General features: G+C 38.9%; 1 protein-coding gene across 5 annotated transcripts in view; it reads right to left on the bottom strand.

Moving 5' to 3' along the window:
* Positions 1 to 3,406: 3,406 nt before the first annotated feature.
* The window catches only part of RIC1 (RIC1 homolog, RAB6A GEF complex partner 1), a 51,317-nt gene continuing 35,982 nt past the window's right edge, over positions 3,407 to 18,741 (bottom strand). For 3 of the 5 annotated variants that reach the window (XM_063321438.1, XM_063321439.1, XM_063321437.1), the window contains exons 13-26: positions 17,901 to 17,939; positions 17,195 to 17,305; positions 16,509 to 16,598; positions 15,881 to 16,041; positions 14,757 to 14,895; positions 12,756 to 12,872; positions 11,107 to 11,835; positions 10,630 to 10,788; positions 10,387 to 10,520; positions 9,071 to 9,357; positions 8,079 to 8,273; positions 6,007 to 6,196; positions 5,678 to 5,866; positions 3,407 to 5,300 (exon numbers count right to left, since the gene is read on the bottom strand). In XM_063321438.1, coding sequence (XP_063177508.1) covers positions 5,015 to 5,300; positions 5,678 to 5,866; positions 6,007 to 6,196; positions 8,079 to 8,273; positions 9,071 to 9,357; positions 10,387 to 10,520; positions 10,630 to 10,788; positions 11,107 to 11,835; positions 12,756 to 12,872; positions 14,757 to 14,895; positions 15,881 to 16,041; positions 16,509 to 16,598; positions 17,195 to 17,305; positions 17,901 to 17,939 — 2,826 coding nt within the window. In that variant the 3' untranslated portion in view covers positions 3,407 to 5,014. Of the gene's footprint in view, positions 5,301 to 5,677; positions 5,867 to 6,006; positions 6,222 to 8,078; positions 8,274 to 9,070; positions 9,358 to 10,386; positions 10,521 to 10,629; positions 10,789 to 11,106; positions 11,836 to 12,755; positions 12,873 to 14,756; positions 14,896 to 15,880; positions 16,042 to 16,508; positions 16,599 to 17,194; positions 17,306 to 17,900; positions 17,940 to 18,741 lie in introns of those variants that run through there. The other 2 variants (XM_063321440.1, XM_063321441.1) reach the window with 2 other exon arrangements.

Here is an 18,741-nt window from a genome sequence, read left to right on the forward strand (position 1 = left end):
ACACTAATCAAATAGACAAGATCTAACAAGTCTATGCAGAGCTAACTGTAGCATATGGGACAGAGCTGCTGAAGGGTTTGCCTGCGTGGTAATGCTGTTCGGTGCTTTTTTCCTTGGGGGCTAACCCTAATCCAGTTCTTGGTGATAATCTGGACGGAGCCTGCAGGACGAGCCGTCTTAGAACTTGGTATGTGATCTTACTAAAGGGTGGTTAAAAAGCCATGCAAGATCAGTAACCTTAAGTGCTGTCACAAAACTCGGTGGCTAGACAACGTGAAGTTGCGTAAGCGTGACATCTGTTTTGAAGATAGAAGATTGGATTGTAGGTCTTCATGAAAATCTGTTCCAGTCTTGGAGGATAAATTAGTCCTAGAAATTAGTCGTGCTTCCCCATTCACTGCAGAAGAGGCTCTGTTGCGCTACAACATTTTATGGTTCTCTCAAAGCTGCAGATGCAGCTTGAGAACATGCCAAGGATAAAGCTGAGACTTGAGCAAAATGTATCAGCTGATTTAGGGAGATGTAGTCACTGCCACCTATATTTCAAGCAGCCTGCAAAGTATCACTGGCCATTAACAAAACAGTTTTTAAATTTCAGAAAGCTGTAAGAATCAGTCTTGAAAGTTAGTTAGAAGTAGTTTGTCCAGAAAGGAGTAATTGTGCAAGTCTTGGCTGAGACTCTGGAACACGTACAAGCTTCAAAGCCAATAGGTACAGGTGAATTTAAGTAACTGTCTCATGAAGCCACACATGCAAGGCTTACGCAGGGATGTTGCTTTTCTGTGGGTGATGGGGTGGTTATTTTTTTTGATAGGAAACAGTAATTTGAAAAAAGTTATGAAAGAGGGGTTAGGTGCCTTATGCCTGACCTGTTTAGCTAGCTTCAACCTCCAGTTGAGGGCTTTTGTGAAGAGTCTTAGCATGCTCTCTGGTAGGAACCTCTTTGAGTTTACTTCTTTCAGGTGGTACAGGGTAAATAGAAAGAGCAAGCTGTATCTTTCATTCTGAGTGGTATGAGAAGGCTCCTCCCTTTTCTGTGTTTAAGCACTGGGACTACTTTTGCCACTTGCCTTAAGTTGGCATTCGTCTCGCTGCCCACTAGAATATCTCAACAGTCTTCAGCCCTAGGACAGGAAACTATGATGAGACAGTCAGTTGGTCTGTGGCCTTATTTTTTTTTCTTGGGGGGCTCTCGTTTCAGTTGAGGCCAGCTTACCAACCTCAACAAGTCGCCCATCATCTCTTATAATATCACTGTAGCTGTAGACAACTTCTCCCCTCAGTTTATAATGCAAAGAAGGGACATCTTTTGTACAGGTTCTGGCTAGATCATGCGTTCGCGTATGTCTCTCTACTGAGCAGTGGAGCTCAACTTGTAGCTTACAGACACTTTAGCTCTAAAACTGTTCAAAATGGTTCCTTTGAGTAAAACATACTAGTGAAAAATGAGCTTACTTTTTGGTTGACAAAAGTGATGGTGAAAATTATGCCCAGAAATGTGACTTCACCAAGCAGTTTTGCAGGTATACACTATGTGAGAGGATTTTCCAAATGGGTAACAAGCAAGCGACTGTTTTTCAGAGACAATTAGTTTTGTACAGGTTGAGAAACAGATCAAAAAAACTTGATGATATGCAAATGCTGGTAAAGAAGGAAATCAGACATCTTTCTATGCCATTAAATGCTTAAGTACACCAGGCTGGGAAGAACCAGGACAGCCAGTTTTATGTGAGCTGGATAAGTAAAGTGAGAGGAGAACAGTGAGTTGGAATTGCACAGAAAATGTTCACCCTCAGCTGGCTAAACGCCCCATTTTTCCTACGTGTAGGTTGAGGTCATAGTGCTTATTTGTAGACAAACAAACCTTTTGTGGTGGGTTAACCTTGGCTGGGTGCTAGGAGCCCAAGCTGCTCTCTTATGCCCTCTCCTCAGCAGGCCAGAAGGAGAAAATAAGATGAAAAAGCTCATGGGTTGAGACAGGAAGACTACTCACTGGTTACCGTAACAAGCAAAACAAACTGGCCTTGGGGAAAATTAATTTAAGTTATTGCCAATTAAAAATAAAAGTGGGATAGCAACAAACAAAGAGAAAAATTAAAACACCTTCTGCCGGCTTCTCTGCTTCAACTTCACTCTTCTACCTTTTCTTCCACAATGGTGCAGAGGGATCAGGGACAGTCAAGGGTCAGGTCATGGTCAGGCCGTAACAGTTCCTCTTTGCTGCTCCTTCCTCCTCACACTGTTCCCCATGCTCCAGCATGGGGTCCTTCCCATGGGATCCAGTCGTTCATAAACTGCTCCAAAGTGGATCTTCCTCTCGCTGGGGTAGTCCTTCAGGAGCGGACTATTGCATCACACGTTCCCCCATGGGCCACAGTTCTGCTGGGAAACCTGCTCCGGTGTGGGCTCTCCATGGGCTGCTGCCTCCTTCAGGGCTCATCCAGCTGCTGTGGTGTGGGCTCCTCCCCAGGCTGCAGCCTGGATACCTGCTCTGACGTGCTCGATGGGTTGCAGGAGGACAGCCCGGTTCACCATGGTCTAAAATGATGCAACTGCTGAAGGAGAGTAGCACAGCAGTAAGATACGAATACAAGAATGTTAGTGTATTGGTTAATGTATGTGTTTACTTGTACAGATCCACAGGCTCCAGGGATCTCTGCTCATGCCTGGAGCACCTCCTCCTCCTCACATTTCTTTTCATCACACATCTCTCCCACAGCTGCTGCACAGCACAGTTTACCCCTTGTTAAATACCAGAGAGGGGGCACCAGCTTGGCTGATGGGCTCAGCCATCATCCATGGGGTGTCTGACAGGGGCCACCGCCGCAGTCCCCCTTGCTACTACACCCCATACACCTCTCCTCAAAACAATGGGTGGATGTAACTTCAGAGATGCACTAATGAGGTAATTTTTAACTTAGCAGCTTGCTGCCTTCATCCTGTAACACAGGGCATAGGGGTGTGATGTGGCCAACTAAAACAGTCTTCATTGGGTGGTTTCTTTGACAGCTTTGCTTCTCTGAGACAACCTGCTTGAATTCTGGTAATTTACAGTCAGTGGCTTGAAGTCAGAAATAGTTATTTTCCACAGGAGTAACTTCAAGTAAAGTTGAATACATTTGTCTTTTAATTACAGGTATAACAGCAGTGAAATTGAAATACAAAATTAGCACATAAGATTTGCATAGAGATAATTACTACTAAAGTAGTACAAACTTCTAAAATTTCACAACTAAAAAGATTTAACTGCTAAACAACAGTAGCACAGTAGTAAGATACTAATATTAAGAATGTTAGTATATCAGTTAATGTATGCATTTACTTGTACAGATCCAAAACCTGAACAGCAGAAAGTTGGTCAGGATGGGCTTGGCTTACATCATTACCACAGAATCACAGAAAAATATTAACTTGAAGCACAGTTTTTATTTCTTTTAACATAGATTACGCGGGTTTTTTATCATAAAAAAAACTTTAAGTATCCCCTTATAACAATAATGGATTTTGACGTCAGATCACAACAGGCTTGTAGGTATGATAGACATTATCTGTAACCAGTAGCTACAATACAGACTAAGCTTAACGCTGGGACTCTTGAACCAGATTTCTTTCCTGGAAGTTCAACATTAGTTGCAACTCTTAAATGGAAATTCAAGCTGCATTCACTAAAATCTCCAGCTTTCCAAGTAATACTCGCAATTATTGCACTTGTACTGGTTGTATTGGCTTAGTAAAGCCATTCTAAAGCAACAGTTTAATATTTGTACATTTTAAAGCACTTGATCTTATCTACAAAGGAAATAAAGATGATAAAAATCACAATTTATTTCAACTTAATTGTGAATATTCTTAATTTTCAGAGTTTAAATGGATGCGCATTTAGAAACTACTCTAGAAAAGCAGAAGATGCTGTAACTACCCTATGATGACAAGTTTGGTCCATGTCAGTAATCGAATGATGTTATAAAAAATAAACTAGTTTATTTTGTATAAAATGAGTAATGTTGCATTTTTGTTCAGATTGCACAGTACAAACAAGCTAATATCTAAATTAATACTGTTACAGGTAGTTATTACATAGGGACAGCAGCTAGAAAAAATAAGTACCTCCAAGCAACAGACTTCTGCAGCCAGCTTTCCATAACATTGTATGAAAGTTAAATATGTCTTAGTTACAAGTATGCATATTATAAAATGTTTGAAAAATGTTTAGGTATGAGCTGTTAAACTAATCTTCCATAGCAAGAGTATATGATGATTATTTACATTTAAAAAATTCATTTTTCAGAAAAGAATTTACAATGAAATAAATAACCTTCAGCAATCCCTTAAACCCAACTACAAGATCTGTAAGTGGCAGTAAAAAATCAGGTAAAGCCACCTTGTGTCAGTGTTAGGTCAGTGAAGTATGCCTCATCCAGAAAGAAGTGCAACTCTGCTTTAACTTTACTAGTCATCTAGAAACATGCACAATACATACAGGTACCTTCAAATACGGTACAACCTTGAGTATTTGTACAAGAGTATTCACAAAAACATACAATATATATTTTACAGTCCTTTAATACAAAATATGGTATCAAACCAATCTGAACTGCATTGATCAGACATTTCTTAGGCAGGCAAGCTGCGTAGGATAACAGTTTTTAAATTTAATCCCCTCTTCACCTTTTAAAGTCAAGCAAAAGATAAGCAGTTTCTTCAGAACACGTCTTGGTGATGTAAAGGTACTGATGAACATTAGCTGAACCAGTCTCTGTATGTATTCACTGTCTCTCAACGCTCTTAAGTATCAGAACCTAAAGCTGCAGTCTGAAGATAGCATTAAAAAAAAAATCTCGCCTCCTTTTGAAATTATTAGATGAAACTGCTGCTTAATTATCCCCACTAAAGATTTCAAAGATTGAAATATTTAAAAAAAAAAAGTTCACGAGCAAAACATGGAAGCATGTCTCAAGAGCTGGTCTGCTTCCTTTCACACCTGATGCTTGTTGGGAAGTTGTTCGTCTTCCATTTAAGACACAATACAGTCATAACTGCCTTCTTGGAATGAATCCTCATCCTCTGTCTTAGACTTGTCCTCTTCATGCCTGCCGGCACTGCTGCTACCAGCATCGCTCTGAGGGTTGCTGCCATGGCTAGATGAAGTCCTGCTTTCCTCAGCTCTGGGGCTCGCTTGCTCGGTAACCTTAGAAGGATTCACTGGCTGAAAAGCTTCAGGCTGTACTTGCTCTTCTGCTATTTCACTTAGTTTCTGGATCTGTGGTTTGATGATATTTAAAAATGGCTTGTACCCAGGGCTACAAAAACAAGGATACAGAACACCATGAGTGAATTAAAAAATAGTACTTCTGTCATATGCCTGAAAAGCAGCATTTCTTGGGAGATGTTTAACATAAATGAGTATTTTCTGTAATCCTTCCTGTACAGAAGCTTTATTTTTTAAATAGAGGAGAAAAGGCAACCATAATCAAACAGTAAAAGTTGGGAGGTTGGTTATTTTGGGTTGTTTTTCTTCCAGTTTGATCACAACTGTATTAAATGCCTGTGCTGAAACTTTCTGCAAAAGTGCTTTTAAATAATTGTTTCAGCTATGGCTGACATAACTCAAAGTTACTTTTTAGGTAACCAATTATCTACAACTGGAATGAAAATGAAGGTGGAAAGTAACGCTTACCAATCTGTAGAAGCCCATTTGTCAACAGCATATAGGCCAGTCTTGATATTCTGACAGATTTCTCTATCAATATCAGAGGATTGCATTATACTGAAAACCTGGTTGATCACTGAAGATTCTCTAAGGATAAGGCCTATGATAATACACCAATCCAGACATCCTGCTTCCATGAAGATATGTAGCAAGTACCTAAACGGAAAAACAGTCTGCTTATTTCTTTTTTCACTCTGAATACAACATCCCAGTGTGATTCTGTAGACAGTGTTTCTTTCTACTAATGCTGCATACTACTCAGTTTAAGTTTCAGATGCAAAGATTACATTACTTACCGCAGCTGGACCTGTGATTTGTGCGGCCCTTTACTAGCCAGTTCTAGAGAGATATGTTCAAGCTCTGACTGAGTTAAACTTAGACTGGAGAAGTTTTCATCCACCATGGTCCAGTCGCCATCCACCATAGAACTTGTTTCAGTCAGGTCTGTTGCTGAACCTATGCTGCATTCGTCACCTATCAAAAACACTCAGAAACATAAGGAAAAAAGAAACTACTTACTTTAGTAAGACTCAGAATTTCTGAAATACTTCCTACAGAAACTGACAAATTACACAGTAATGCTCTGGAGTGTATCACACTGCTAAGAAGTTGCTTCAGGCCAACCCACTTCAGCATTCTTCTTCTCACACCAAATGGTAGAACTGTTATTGCTGGAATGCAGTAGTTTTTCTATCAAATAAAAATAATCCTGCAGAGTAGTATCAATAAGGGATCCTAAAGATGTGTTGGCAATCGTTGTAAGAACACAGTGACAGCCTCTTACATACTATAATCCTAGAATTAAGTCTGTAGGAAGGGCTGCAGTCTGTCTAAAGATACTGCTTTCTTAAACTTCAACTTTGTTAAAAATGAAGATGCAATAGCAAGTTCTCTTCTTCATACAGAACCCTGAAAATTATGAACCCTTGGTAATGCAAGTAATTGCCTGCACTAACTACAAAAAGTTAAGTGTTTCCAATAAAAATATCAAGAGTAGATGAAGAGTAGATGTAGCAACAGAGTTTTCACAGGAACAGTAACAGCAAAGCTAAAACCATCATAGTGGTGAGTGAGGAAGGCACCCAACCTCCAGAACAGTTTCCATATTGAAGTAGATGCATCTTTTTTGTGGAGAATGTTTAGAAAGTCAGAAAGTTATTTTATTAGCTTCTGGCCCATAAATACCACTGCTGGATTAGTTATTTGTTAAGTTATTATTATTAGAATTCAGCTTACAACATTGTAAAAACTATTAATTTAGTTTCACTTTAGAAATAAACTGCTTCAAAACTTGTACTGAATTCCATTGAACTCAAAGGTCTTAATCCAGCCCAGAAAAATAGGATATACTTGTTTAAACAGTGGTGGTGGCGGACAGCAGTAAAAGATAGTGCAATAAAAAAAGAAATTTTCCCCATTTAAATTATGCTTTTTCTGTAGAACTTTTTAACAAACTTACTTAAACCTAATGCATTCTTGCACTCTCCAAAAGTAATAAACAAGAGCAGCAGGAGTGAAAATAGAACAAGGCAATGCCCAAGCACAGGGAGAGAATCTCACTCTTTCTTCATTTTTTGAAGCCCGTCAACTTTTTGAAGAGTAGTTCCAAGTGCTCTGACTCTCACAGGAGACCCTAGCATCTTGGGGAGACTGTAATTCACACTGAGCTACATAGACCTTTCCCCTAACAAAGTGGAAATCACATGATGTAGACACCGTTGAAAATGTTGCTCTAAGCTTGAGGACAAGAGGGACTAATAAAAAGAAATGAATGGTCAGACAAACATTTCCTGGACCTGACTGCGGTCAGAAAAGATGCACAGAGAATAAAACTCCCCTTTGTATTTTCGTAAGCTGACCATCCGCTTGAGCTTTTAAAAAGCGATTTAAACAAAGCCATAGGAAAAAAGAAAACTACATGGGACTATAATTTCCTAAACGTCCTCAATAAAGAATGTATCTAATACCTTTCCAAAGAAATCCAAAAGCACAAAGCTCATGCATTAAAACAGTGCCAACCTGTGCAAGATGCCAACCCGTGCAAGAGACAAAGAAGTTACAACAGTCTTCCTAGACAGACCATAAAAATACTAAATTTCAAGTTACCACCACCGAACAGGAACTTCTGCAAATATCAATTTCATGTTCTACTTCAAGTACTTAAAGATGTATGACACGGGCATTACCCTTCTCTTGAAAAAATTTCAGTTCACTTTTCAACAAATCCTCTTTTTTTTTTTCTCCTCTGAATTATGGTTATCAGCAGTTGGGAAGCAATAATACAGCAGTAGCATGCAAATATCAAAATACAAGTACGTACTTCCAGGTGCGTTTTTCCAATAAGCAGACAGAAGGAAGAGTGACTAACCTTTACTTAGCAAAGGAGAAAGGAACGCATCTTGCATGTGTGGTCCATGGGATGAAACTGTGTCAAGCTCTCTCTGAGAAGAGCCGATAGTGCCAAGCCAGCTGCGACTCCGAGGTGTGTTTGAAACCCCTGTGTCCATTTCCATGTTTACAAAGGTGTCTGCAGACTGAGATTTTAGCAGCTGCTCCCCCACGGCTAAAAAAAAAGAACCCACCAAAGGACAGGTCATGTAACCATCAAAAAGGCAATTTGGAAAGTCCAGGCATTACAAGAAGCTAAAACTTGTATCTAAGTCAATATTCAATTAGTTTGCTGAGGGATCACCAAAAGCAAGGGGATGCATCAAGTTTAGGTATTTCAAGAATTTCTGATCAGCTTTTTAGGGCAGCACTGGTGTAAAAGAAGTATCAGCTGATAAAGTGTTAGCATCAATAACTAAGTAACAGCGCTCCTACTATCAAAAAGAGGAAGACTTAGCATCTAGTATCAACTTTGCCCTAAGAATGTAAACTAGCGAACCAAGAGATTAATACTACAAAGGAGGTTTACCACAAGTTCGCAAAATTCTTACCCTTTGACACAAATCAAATTTTAAATATTAGGAACATTCATTTTTAAATATAAAAAAGTTATTCAAATCCTTATCTAAAGACTAGATAAAAATGTTGACTTTAGTAATTTTCTGTAGCAGAATTCACGTCGAAGAGCAATATCCACGTTCAACTCAACATCTGCACAGGTGACAGCCAGTTCAGTGCACCCGAGAAAGCAAGAAACCTCAACAGGAACAGTAATGTCATCAGACTACACAACAGATGTCGTCTGTGCTCAATAGAATTCCTTCAGAAAACACACCCGGTGTGAGAAAGCTGTGTGGGTGGCAAGCCTCAGCCTGCTCTTTGCTTGGCTGAGCTGAGGAAAGAGATTGAGACCGATGGGTGTAGGATTGCAGGAGAGAAACCTAGTCCAAATCAACTCAGATGTTACAGCACCTGTCTTGTACTTTCCATTCTTGAACGGCGAATTAACGGACGAAGCCGGTATGACTGGAAATGGCCACAGGAAATCCTTGTGTAGCTTCTTCAAAGCAAACACAAAATCCTCCACGCGGGCAGCTCTGGTTCGCTCCTTGCACAGCCACCCAATCAGCTCAAACCCTAACTGTGCAGCAAAGCAGCCCAGGTCTTTCAGCTTGATTTCTTCTAGCAGACGCCGAGCGTGCCGCCAGAGCATCATGTCAATGTACATGTTCTCGGCACAGTCACTGTCTTTACTCCACCTATGGACAGACCACAGAACAGTGACGTTAGTTAAAATGGAGTCATAAAGGCTGTTTGTCGGCCACAGCCACAGTACACTGAGTGATCACAGTAATAGCTGGAGCTTTCTATAAACCAACAAAAGCAGTTTCCACCAGTCCTTGCTATTTATGTTCTCTATAAGATCCCACTGCCTCAACAGTAAGTGAAATAAGAGAAGGTAATAACAGCAGCAGCAATGTTGATAAGAGTATTAAACTATTAGCAATGCAGAAAAAAAGTAAAGGAGAAGAGTTAGAAGGTAGATGCCATTGCAAAATGAGTTCTGAGAAGCAGGTTTAGAGAACAAGTCAGCTATCAGTCTAGGACCCTTCCTATCAAAACTCTTAAGATAGTACTCTCCATGGAAAATTACTAAATAAAAGCATTTTAACTTATATTAAGATTGCTTTGAAGGTCGTATGGTCAGAAAAAAAGCCAAAACCAAGATAATGATGAATCTGAGCTCAGTGGTGCTTCTGAAACATTAATACCAATCAGTATGAATTCGGTATACAGCAGTTTAAGAGGGATTGACCCCAAGGTGTAAAAGGCTCTATTTATGGCTTGGCAACACGCTACTAGATCAAGATGTACACAGTATCGCAGTGCAATGTATACTATCATGCTGCAGTACTGTGAGCTGTTCAAGATGTATCTTTCAGCAAAACAGATCTTTGAAATATAAGGTACGCGGTCTCACTAGCTATTGAAATTACTACATATCCATCCGGTGGATTCAGAGGCTTTTGGTCAGCAAAATCCATGTAAATGTGCATAAATATATGCACACAAACACACACTTACATGCGTGAGAATACAGTCTCCCAAGAACGTAAGAGAGAGGCATGGATATTATGAAAAGTCAGGAAAAGACAAACGCAAAAGGATGTGGAGGGAGACTATGACAAATCTAACTCTATCATATAATCTACTTCTATAACTTAAATTGGTAAGAGAGTTAATACAATACTTAAAGTGGGGAAGGAGATGACATTACTACCAATTACCTTTTTCCAGATGGCCCAGAGGGCATACTCAGTGTTTTTGTCAAGTTAAATTTGCTATGGAGATTCTCTGCTGATTGGGATAAACTAATGCTGCGGTGTCTGAAGAACTCAAAGCCACTACTTGAACTAGGTTCCTAAAGACAAGAAAATCGAAACATACAGTCAAAGAGCAAACACACTGTGTAATAGCAAGATTAATCATACAGGGTTCGATGCACAGTATTTACTATTTTCATCACAAACCTGAGTTGTTGGTGTAGCTGGAGGTGTCTCTGTTTCTCCAGAGCCAATGGCTTTAAGAAATCTGATCATATGACGACAAAGATCCCACTTTCCCTGCTCTAAGGCAGTATTAAATAGGAGAGTAGCATGTTGCCTGCTCACTGCTGGAACTTCCATATTCTGAAAGTAACAAAGCATAATTAAGTCATTTGTTTTTGCCGTTGAGCAACAAAAGTCCTATTAAGTCAAGCCACATCATGTCACATTCACGTATACCAGAGGTTAGAAGAAGCAAATTTCATGCTATTATTTTCCTTTTTATAACAGTAAACTGCTTACATTGTGTGATATTCCCCCTCTTCATAACTGACATAATATCAACAGCAAACTGTTAAATTGAAAATTTGTTTAATATGTGTAACTTTGGTATGAGAATATTTTTTAAGTACTACAAATTAGCAAATATCACCTCTCTTGCAATATATGAGGTACCATTACCTGGAGGATAATAAGGTAAGAGGCAGCTGTGTCCAAGTCCTGGGCCATTAAGCACTCTTCAAATAAGTCCTTCGGGTTTCCAACAGCAGCAAAAAGGTAATTCCACAGGGCATATTCTGTCTTCCTAGCACAATGAACAACTGTCTGCAGGAAGAGGGGGAACTCTGTAATGAACTTCGCCACAGTGGGAAGCAGAGGGTCGGGAATGGGTTCCCGCGAGGTAGCTTCTTCTTCCAGCACTTCATGAAGCATCAGTTCTAGTACGTGAGGAAAGTATGGTAATGTGGCACAGGAGTGGGCCAAAAGCAAGGCTTGTTCACCGAGGTTCCTAACCAAGAGCTGGCGTAAAATGTGATGGAGGTAGATCTGAGAGGTTCTCTCAACAATGGAGAAAGGAAAGAGAACCTCTAAATGTTCTCTAGCACTGGTTTGAGTGTATAAACAGTCATAGAGCACAGTGTCATTAACAGCACCAAGAACCAAGGCATCTTCAAACAAAACAGCCAATGGGTATATGTTGATGTGGAAAGGCAGCATGATCCGTCTTGACAGAAAGGAATGTGGTTTTCGATGATCTCTGGGAAACAGTGGAAGCCAGACTTTCATACCTGCCCCACCACAGCTGAGCCACAGAGCCTCCAGTAAGTGGCGTTTCTGTTTATTGATCCTGCAAGTAGTCCATACATTTTCAACAGACTGGGCTAGGACAACTGGAGCACAAAAAGGCAGCTGTTTTTTAAAAAAAAAAAAAAAAAAAAAAAAAAAAATCAGAATTCATTATTCCTTTTTTTTTTTTTTTTACCCTCTTCACATGAACTCTTTTTTCACCTAAGGACTACTCACTTCAGAACATGTTATTCTTCTAACAAAGAAATAAATCTGCTTATCCCTTAACCACCCTAGCACCTGGGAAAACATCACTTATTATTTATTTTAACTCAAAAGACATTTCTTTCACTTTTTTTTTTTTTTAACCTCCTCACACTTAGTCAAGAAGCCAGAGGTGCGAGAGTAAGGGAGGAAAATAAAAACCTGGTCTGTCTCTTCAATTAGCCCGAGTCCAACCTAGAACTGACAACATTACTACAAACACCAAATTTGCTAGTGTTTCATTGAGCTGCAAACAACTCTTCATCTAAACTTTTTAGATTTCACTTTCCCAAAGTACTTGTTCCATGAAGTGTTTTTCATCAGCACAGAAAAATTGGAAAGTTCAGTCACTGATTTCTATTACTGTAGTTTTTTAGGAACTTTGTAAATATGCTCCACAAAAAACCCTAACAGTCCATAAACATACAGAACAGTTTTAGATAGACTGGACATTTTCTGTCATCAGTGCACAACAAGTTTTGCACAGGACCTTTATGCTTAAGACTCATATCTTCCACTGCATCACAAAGAGTAAACAGAAGTAATAAATACTTTAGTTAGACATTCACACAATTAAGTGGTAATGTTTCACAGATTCTTGGGGGGGACAGAAATCACAGTAGTGATTTACTTCCAGCTACAATTCAGCTTCTAAGTGTAGAAACTGCCTTGCATGATAGGCCTCTTTTCTTTATGCCTGAACCATTCCTGACACAACTTCTTCAGTCACTAACATCATCTTTCAAGTCATATACAATATTCCACATATATTTACTCACATGCTTCCTTTGATTAGGATTATTATCCTTATCTCGTATCTGTGGTCCAGATCGATCCCTTTGCAACATGATGAGTTGTCCTGCTAAGTTTAGCATAATACTTTCAGCCTCACAAGCCTAAGGATAAAAGAGTATTATGTAAACTATTTAAGCTTTTTGAATGCATGATTTTACCCATAACCATGATACAAACCCAGAATAAAAAGAATAAAGTAGCTGTGCTGCTGTACAGAGGTGACTAATAACCAAATTCACTGCAGAAGGACTCAGAAAAATGAAGTAGAACTGAGTACCTGCAGGCAGATTCTTGTGCAAAGGAGTAAATGCTGTAAGGTTTCTTGTTCACTAGACTCATTCCATGTGTTTATTTGATATGGGTTTTTTCCAACTATATCTGTTAGCATGGGCAAGCCACCAGTATTTTAAGAAAAATAAAGCTCTGTATTCTTATCAGTATCACCGTTATGATTGCCAGTATCTGACTGCAAAGACTAACACTGGTACATAAGCCAAAAAGAGTCGAGCCAAAAAGAGCTGAGCTACGTTGGTACAGCATCTTGAACTTCTGGAAGCTACAGTTAGAGAAAAATCTTTCTAGTTAGGTATATCAAGAAAGCAAAATAGACCTTCTATAGCAATTTATTTCAGAACTGCTTCACATTAATTTTAAACAAAGTTGCTGGAGCTAATACCATGCTGTGCATGAAGTTTAGTTTTAAAATACATGGGTAGATGTATGGTAGAGTTGCAGCATCAGGGGTTAAAGTCACTAATAGGTAACAGCACTGAAAAGCCTGATACACTCTGCTAAGTCAGACACATTGTTTTGTCTGCAGTGCAGTGTCACATTCAGTGCTAACATTAGTAAGTTTCTTTTGGTCAGGAGGATTGACAAAGTTTGAAGATATGGGCTTTTAGAAAGAAAAAGGGTAATATTTGTTCAGTCTGAAACTAAGTTTAAAATATTACTAGTGCTCTAAAAAGTTTCAGTAGGTTTTTTTCAAAATTAGGAAACACCATAGGTCAGGTAGTTGAGGAATAAGAATGCTGACTCACAACACGATGGACTAGAAAACCACATGCACGTTGCCTTTTATGCCTTTGTCTAAGATCATGTCAAAGTCTCACGACACATTCAGCGTTGCGGGACACTAAATTAGAATGAACTGAAGAAAGCAAGTGCAAACCTCCAGATTTTACATCTGTGCTGTTGCTTTCGTATCTGGTAGTGGCACTGGTATGTAGAGAAAAATACGCACCTTCATATGTCTGGGTCCTGCCCCACAGGCCACACAACTTCCAAACTATCTTAAGGCAGCTGCTCTGATGAGAAAATGTGCTTCGTACTGCAGCTACTCAAACAGTTAAGCTTAATTTGTTTACACCACAGACAACAAAAATCGAAGTTCTCTTTGCACTGCGCTTTCAGGGGCCTGAATAAACTCCTAGAGTTAAAACAAGGCTTCACATCTTAGTCATTGTTTGGCTGTTGACCTATCCCCTGACATAACTAATGTCAGAGATTATCTTACTTTATTTTAGCATAGTAGGAAATTGACTACAAGTAACCCGATAGATTCATATGCCATCTTTTCCTTTTTTCTGTTTATTCTCTGAGTAATGGACCCAATGCTGCACAAACGGCACTTCCTATTGCCATGGATTGCTTTGGTATTCAACTTCTAATACACAATAGAGAAACATACCCTTGACATAGTTAAGTTTAATTTGTCCTCCAAGATTTGGCACCAAACTTTACAAGGTGACAAGAGAAGCTATGAAACAGAAGTTAAGAGTTTGTATTTTATTTCCATTATCCCTGCCCCCAGTTCACACACAAAATATCTATATAACAAGCATCAGAAAAAACACGTTTGGCATTTTACCACATAGAACCGCCATTGATTTACGATTCATTTATTAGCCAGGTAACCTTTGAGGACTAATCTAAAAAATCCAGGCACTGAGTCTTTTAAATTTTGAGCACTATAGACCTGTTACCTGCTGAGGCATCTTCAAGGTGATGCCAGTCTCTGTCCTCACTGATGTCAATGTAACAGACACTACAAGAAAAGGATGAGGAATGTACCGAGACATCGACACTTCTTGAAGAACCTGGATACTGGCAGTAGGGTTAAGACTGAAAGGAAAGATGACTACGTTTAGCAATTTTAAAATAGTATTTAATGTAAGATTAATATCTTGAAGTAAACCTAATGGAAATAAGCAACCTCAGCAAACAGTTTACTCTACAGGCCAAAATGACTTTCCTTTAACAAGGAACGCTACATAAAATTACTAAATAAACCTAACCTGGGCTGCTTTATCTTGATAGTTCTGGGGAATACAGCTATGAGTGAATAGAACACAACATCAGATACTTCAGAGTAAGACTCTATACATGCTTCAATAAGATAATTCCAGTGTTTAGATTTTGTTGGGAGTTTTCTTTGAAAAGCATTGAAAATATTTTCCACTAAAGTGGATCAACAGCTTGCTCTCTGCTTAAAAAAAAAAAAAAAGTCCCTTCTTGCCGAAACCAAGATACCTTAGCTTTAAGAAAAATCACCTGCTTAGGCACTTCAAAACGATATGGGAATCTATCTCCTTCTTAGGTTCACTAATCTTAACCATCTGAAAGTATCTGGCTCTTATGTTGCTACTTCTTTTGCATGAAAATAGCTCCCCACAACCACACCACAGACCAAACCTTTCCTCTCTTCATCTTCGCTACTCCGCTATTGCTTTCACCAATTCCTACTTCTAATGTTAGAAACATTTTTTATTAAAACATGCAAACATGTGGGTGCTTTCAGTACCTTTTCCTTCTATTTACATTCAGTTTTCAAGTTCCTATTGGCTAGAATGTGTTTGTACAGACAGCTGGAAACGCGCATACTCAGTCACTACCTCCACACCTAATGGGTGTTATCTGCATGCGCACAAGCGACAGCACTCATGAACTATCACTTGTGCATATAGATAACACTTACCCCTCTGCATTTTAAAAATCTGACTCCACAAGTTATCAAACAACTTTATATTATCGTAAGAATTTACTCAGACTGAGAACAGATTTACTTACAAGTACATTACTGAAAAAGCATTTAAATACTGATACTCACCCTTCAGGCCTTCTCTCAATACTGTAAAGGCAAATGGAACAATCTGCTCTGAACAATATTACAATGTCCCGGAAGACACTCAGTAGTAACGTGTCTGCTTGCACTTTGGTGATATGTGCAAATGCATTGTCAAGATTAGACGTTCGCAGGTAGATTCTCAGCTACAAGGAAAAGGAGTAGTTTGAATACAGGTTCTGTTTACCAACAAACTAATAGTAATTCCATGTTCAATTACTTTCTTCTTTTTTGTGGAATGGTGTCGAGGATTTCTAGCAAGACACATTACTGGGTTTTTGTTTCATCAAATGTTATATTGCATTATATTATTGCATCCAAAGTGGGTAAAGAACAGTACAGCCAAATCTGAAGTACTGAACAAGAGAAGAAGGAGTTTTATTCATTAGTGTTAAAAAGCAAAGAGTAAGTAAAGCTTTTCTGCCTATCTAATTTAAAACCTTATAAAAGTGTCGCAAAATACTTCATATTCAGAATACTTCGTATTAATACAGAATTTCTGAACATGACCAAAAGCCACCTATGTATCAAGCTTTTCATATTTATACTACTACTGTAGAACAGGTCCGGTATTCTAAACATGATTTATTTACGTTGAAGAAAAATACCTCACCTCTTCCTGATGATCATTTAAATTATAACATGCAAGAACAATGAAGTCATTCCACCACGCTAAGCCACCTGTTACCACCATATTTTGCTCCTGAAAAGAAAAAAAGCAAGCAAATGACATACATGTGCCTATTTTTATATACTTATACACACACACATTCTATGAATAATTTCTGAAAGCCATACATGATCTTTATAAGCCTTATGATAATGGCAAGAAAACCTATCTATATGAAGTTTTTGTTGTTTAAAAAAACCAAAGTACTAAGGAATGATACGTGAAGGACAATCATCATCTGACAAAACACAGCTCCACAGTTCCTTATGCTAGAGGCATCCCTGAACTCTCTTAAATTAACCTTCTGTTTCTGGCCAGAACTTACGAGCTTGGCATCCAAAGCTACAGCTCACACAATCTCTCAGATAAGCCATATGGGAGTAAGTGTCTGACTATACGCACTCAGATTTGGAAACCTTCTAATGATCAGAACAAATTTTGTGCCAAGCCCGTAAGATAAGTGGTTCAGCCATTTTATGAAAAGCAAATGCAAAAGCAACGTCCCTAATCCCAGGTGTGACTACAGGTTCTTTATTTGAAAAAGATATTTTTTTTATTTTCTCCAAGACTCACACTCCAAGAAATACAATTTCCCCAGCACACTTGAATAAAGTACCATAACCTCTCACCTGTGTAATGTTTCCAAAGAGCTTCCATTTTTTGGTGAGTAAAGAATAATGTGCAAAACCAAACTTGCCAACAACAGCTACATTCTGTCCAAGCTTGTCAATAGCTGAAAACTGTTCAAAGAGAAAAAAACTTCAGAACTTCAGATGGGAACTTATTTTAATGATATATCCTACCCAAGTACATCACTATAAGGCAATATAATGTCAGATTCAGAACTTGTAAAGTATCTTCATGTTTTCTACTTTACTGCCCAACACATATTCTTTCTGCAATATAAAACAATGATTTCAGCTTCCAGAGCTCATCCAACCCTAAAGGGCAGTTATAAAAACCCAATATTTTTAAAGAAGCAAGAACACAAAGAGACCTTATAGCAGCCTTCCAGTACCTAAAAGGGGCCTACAGGAAGGATGGGGAGTGTAATGATAGGATGAGGGGTAACAGTTTCAAACTGAAGGAGGATAGATTTAGATTGGATATTAGGAAGAAATTCTTCACTATGTGGGTGGTGAGGCAGTGGAACAGGTTGCCCAGGGAGGTTGTGGCTGCCCCATCCCTGGAGGTGTTCAAGGCCAGGCTGGATGGGGCTTTGAGCGGCCTGGTCTAGTAGTTGGTGTCCCTGCCCAGGGCAGGGACCTGATCTTTAAGGTCCCTTCCAACCCGAACCATTCTATGATTCTATAACATATTCTTAAAATAACTCACCCTTATAGGCCAGTTGCTCTCTAGATACGTACTATGAATCTAAAAAAAAAAAAAAACAAGGAGAAAACGAAAACCATGTAACTATACCAAGCACCATTAAAGTAGTGATTAATTATAATGTTCTAAAGGAATATGTACAATGTCCGTGCTTTCCCAAAAAACTGGCTTACAGGTTTTTAATGCTGGGTTTTCTTTTTTAAATGCAGTTACTTCCCCCCGCCATTCCCAAAAGTTACTGAAGCCTAAACATCAGCCTGCTTTTAATATAAGAAATATAGAAATGTGTTAACAACACACAACAGCTAATACTCTATTACAGATTGATAGTCAAAATTTGCTCTGTTTCCCCCCTAGGTACTTCTTCTCCATCAGAACTTTCATGGGAGCATAAAAGTTTTGATAAACACAGCATTCAGGAAGGACTTTCAATATAAGGATTAAATTTTTTAATCCCATCAGAAACGCACACCAGCACTTCGAAAAGCCTCTTTAGGAGAGCGTTTGACTGAGATATGTCAAATTATTCTTGATCCTGGATTCTTCACATCACATGGGATGATACAAATCCAGGTTCAAACTCCAGTCCTTGGCATGACACAAGGCAGTAAGTGCCCTCATTACCCAACCACTGACCTCCGCCTCCTATGCCAGTTTCAGAAGACAGAAGAGCTACCTGGACAGCTAAAGTGGAAATTCAACAGTATCTAGAACCTGACATATGTGCCTGGAGTCCAATACTGTTTAATAACACCCATTCATGTACTATGTGAAAAACAAAATCTTGTGGACCTTCTAAAAACTTTTATTTAGAAAAATATCTACCAATTCAAGCATGGAAGAA

Source organism: Chroicocephalus ridibundus, chromosome Z (genome assembly GCF_963924245.1).
Source record: "Chroicocephalus ridibundus chromosome Z, bChrRid1.1, whole genome shotgun sequence".
Taxonomy (NCBI): domain Eukaryota; kingdom Metazoa; phylum Chordata; class Aves; order Charadriiformes; family Laridae; genus Chroicocephalus; species Chroicocephalus ridibundus.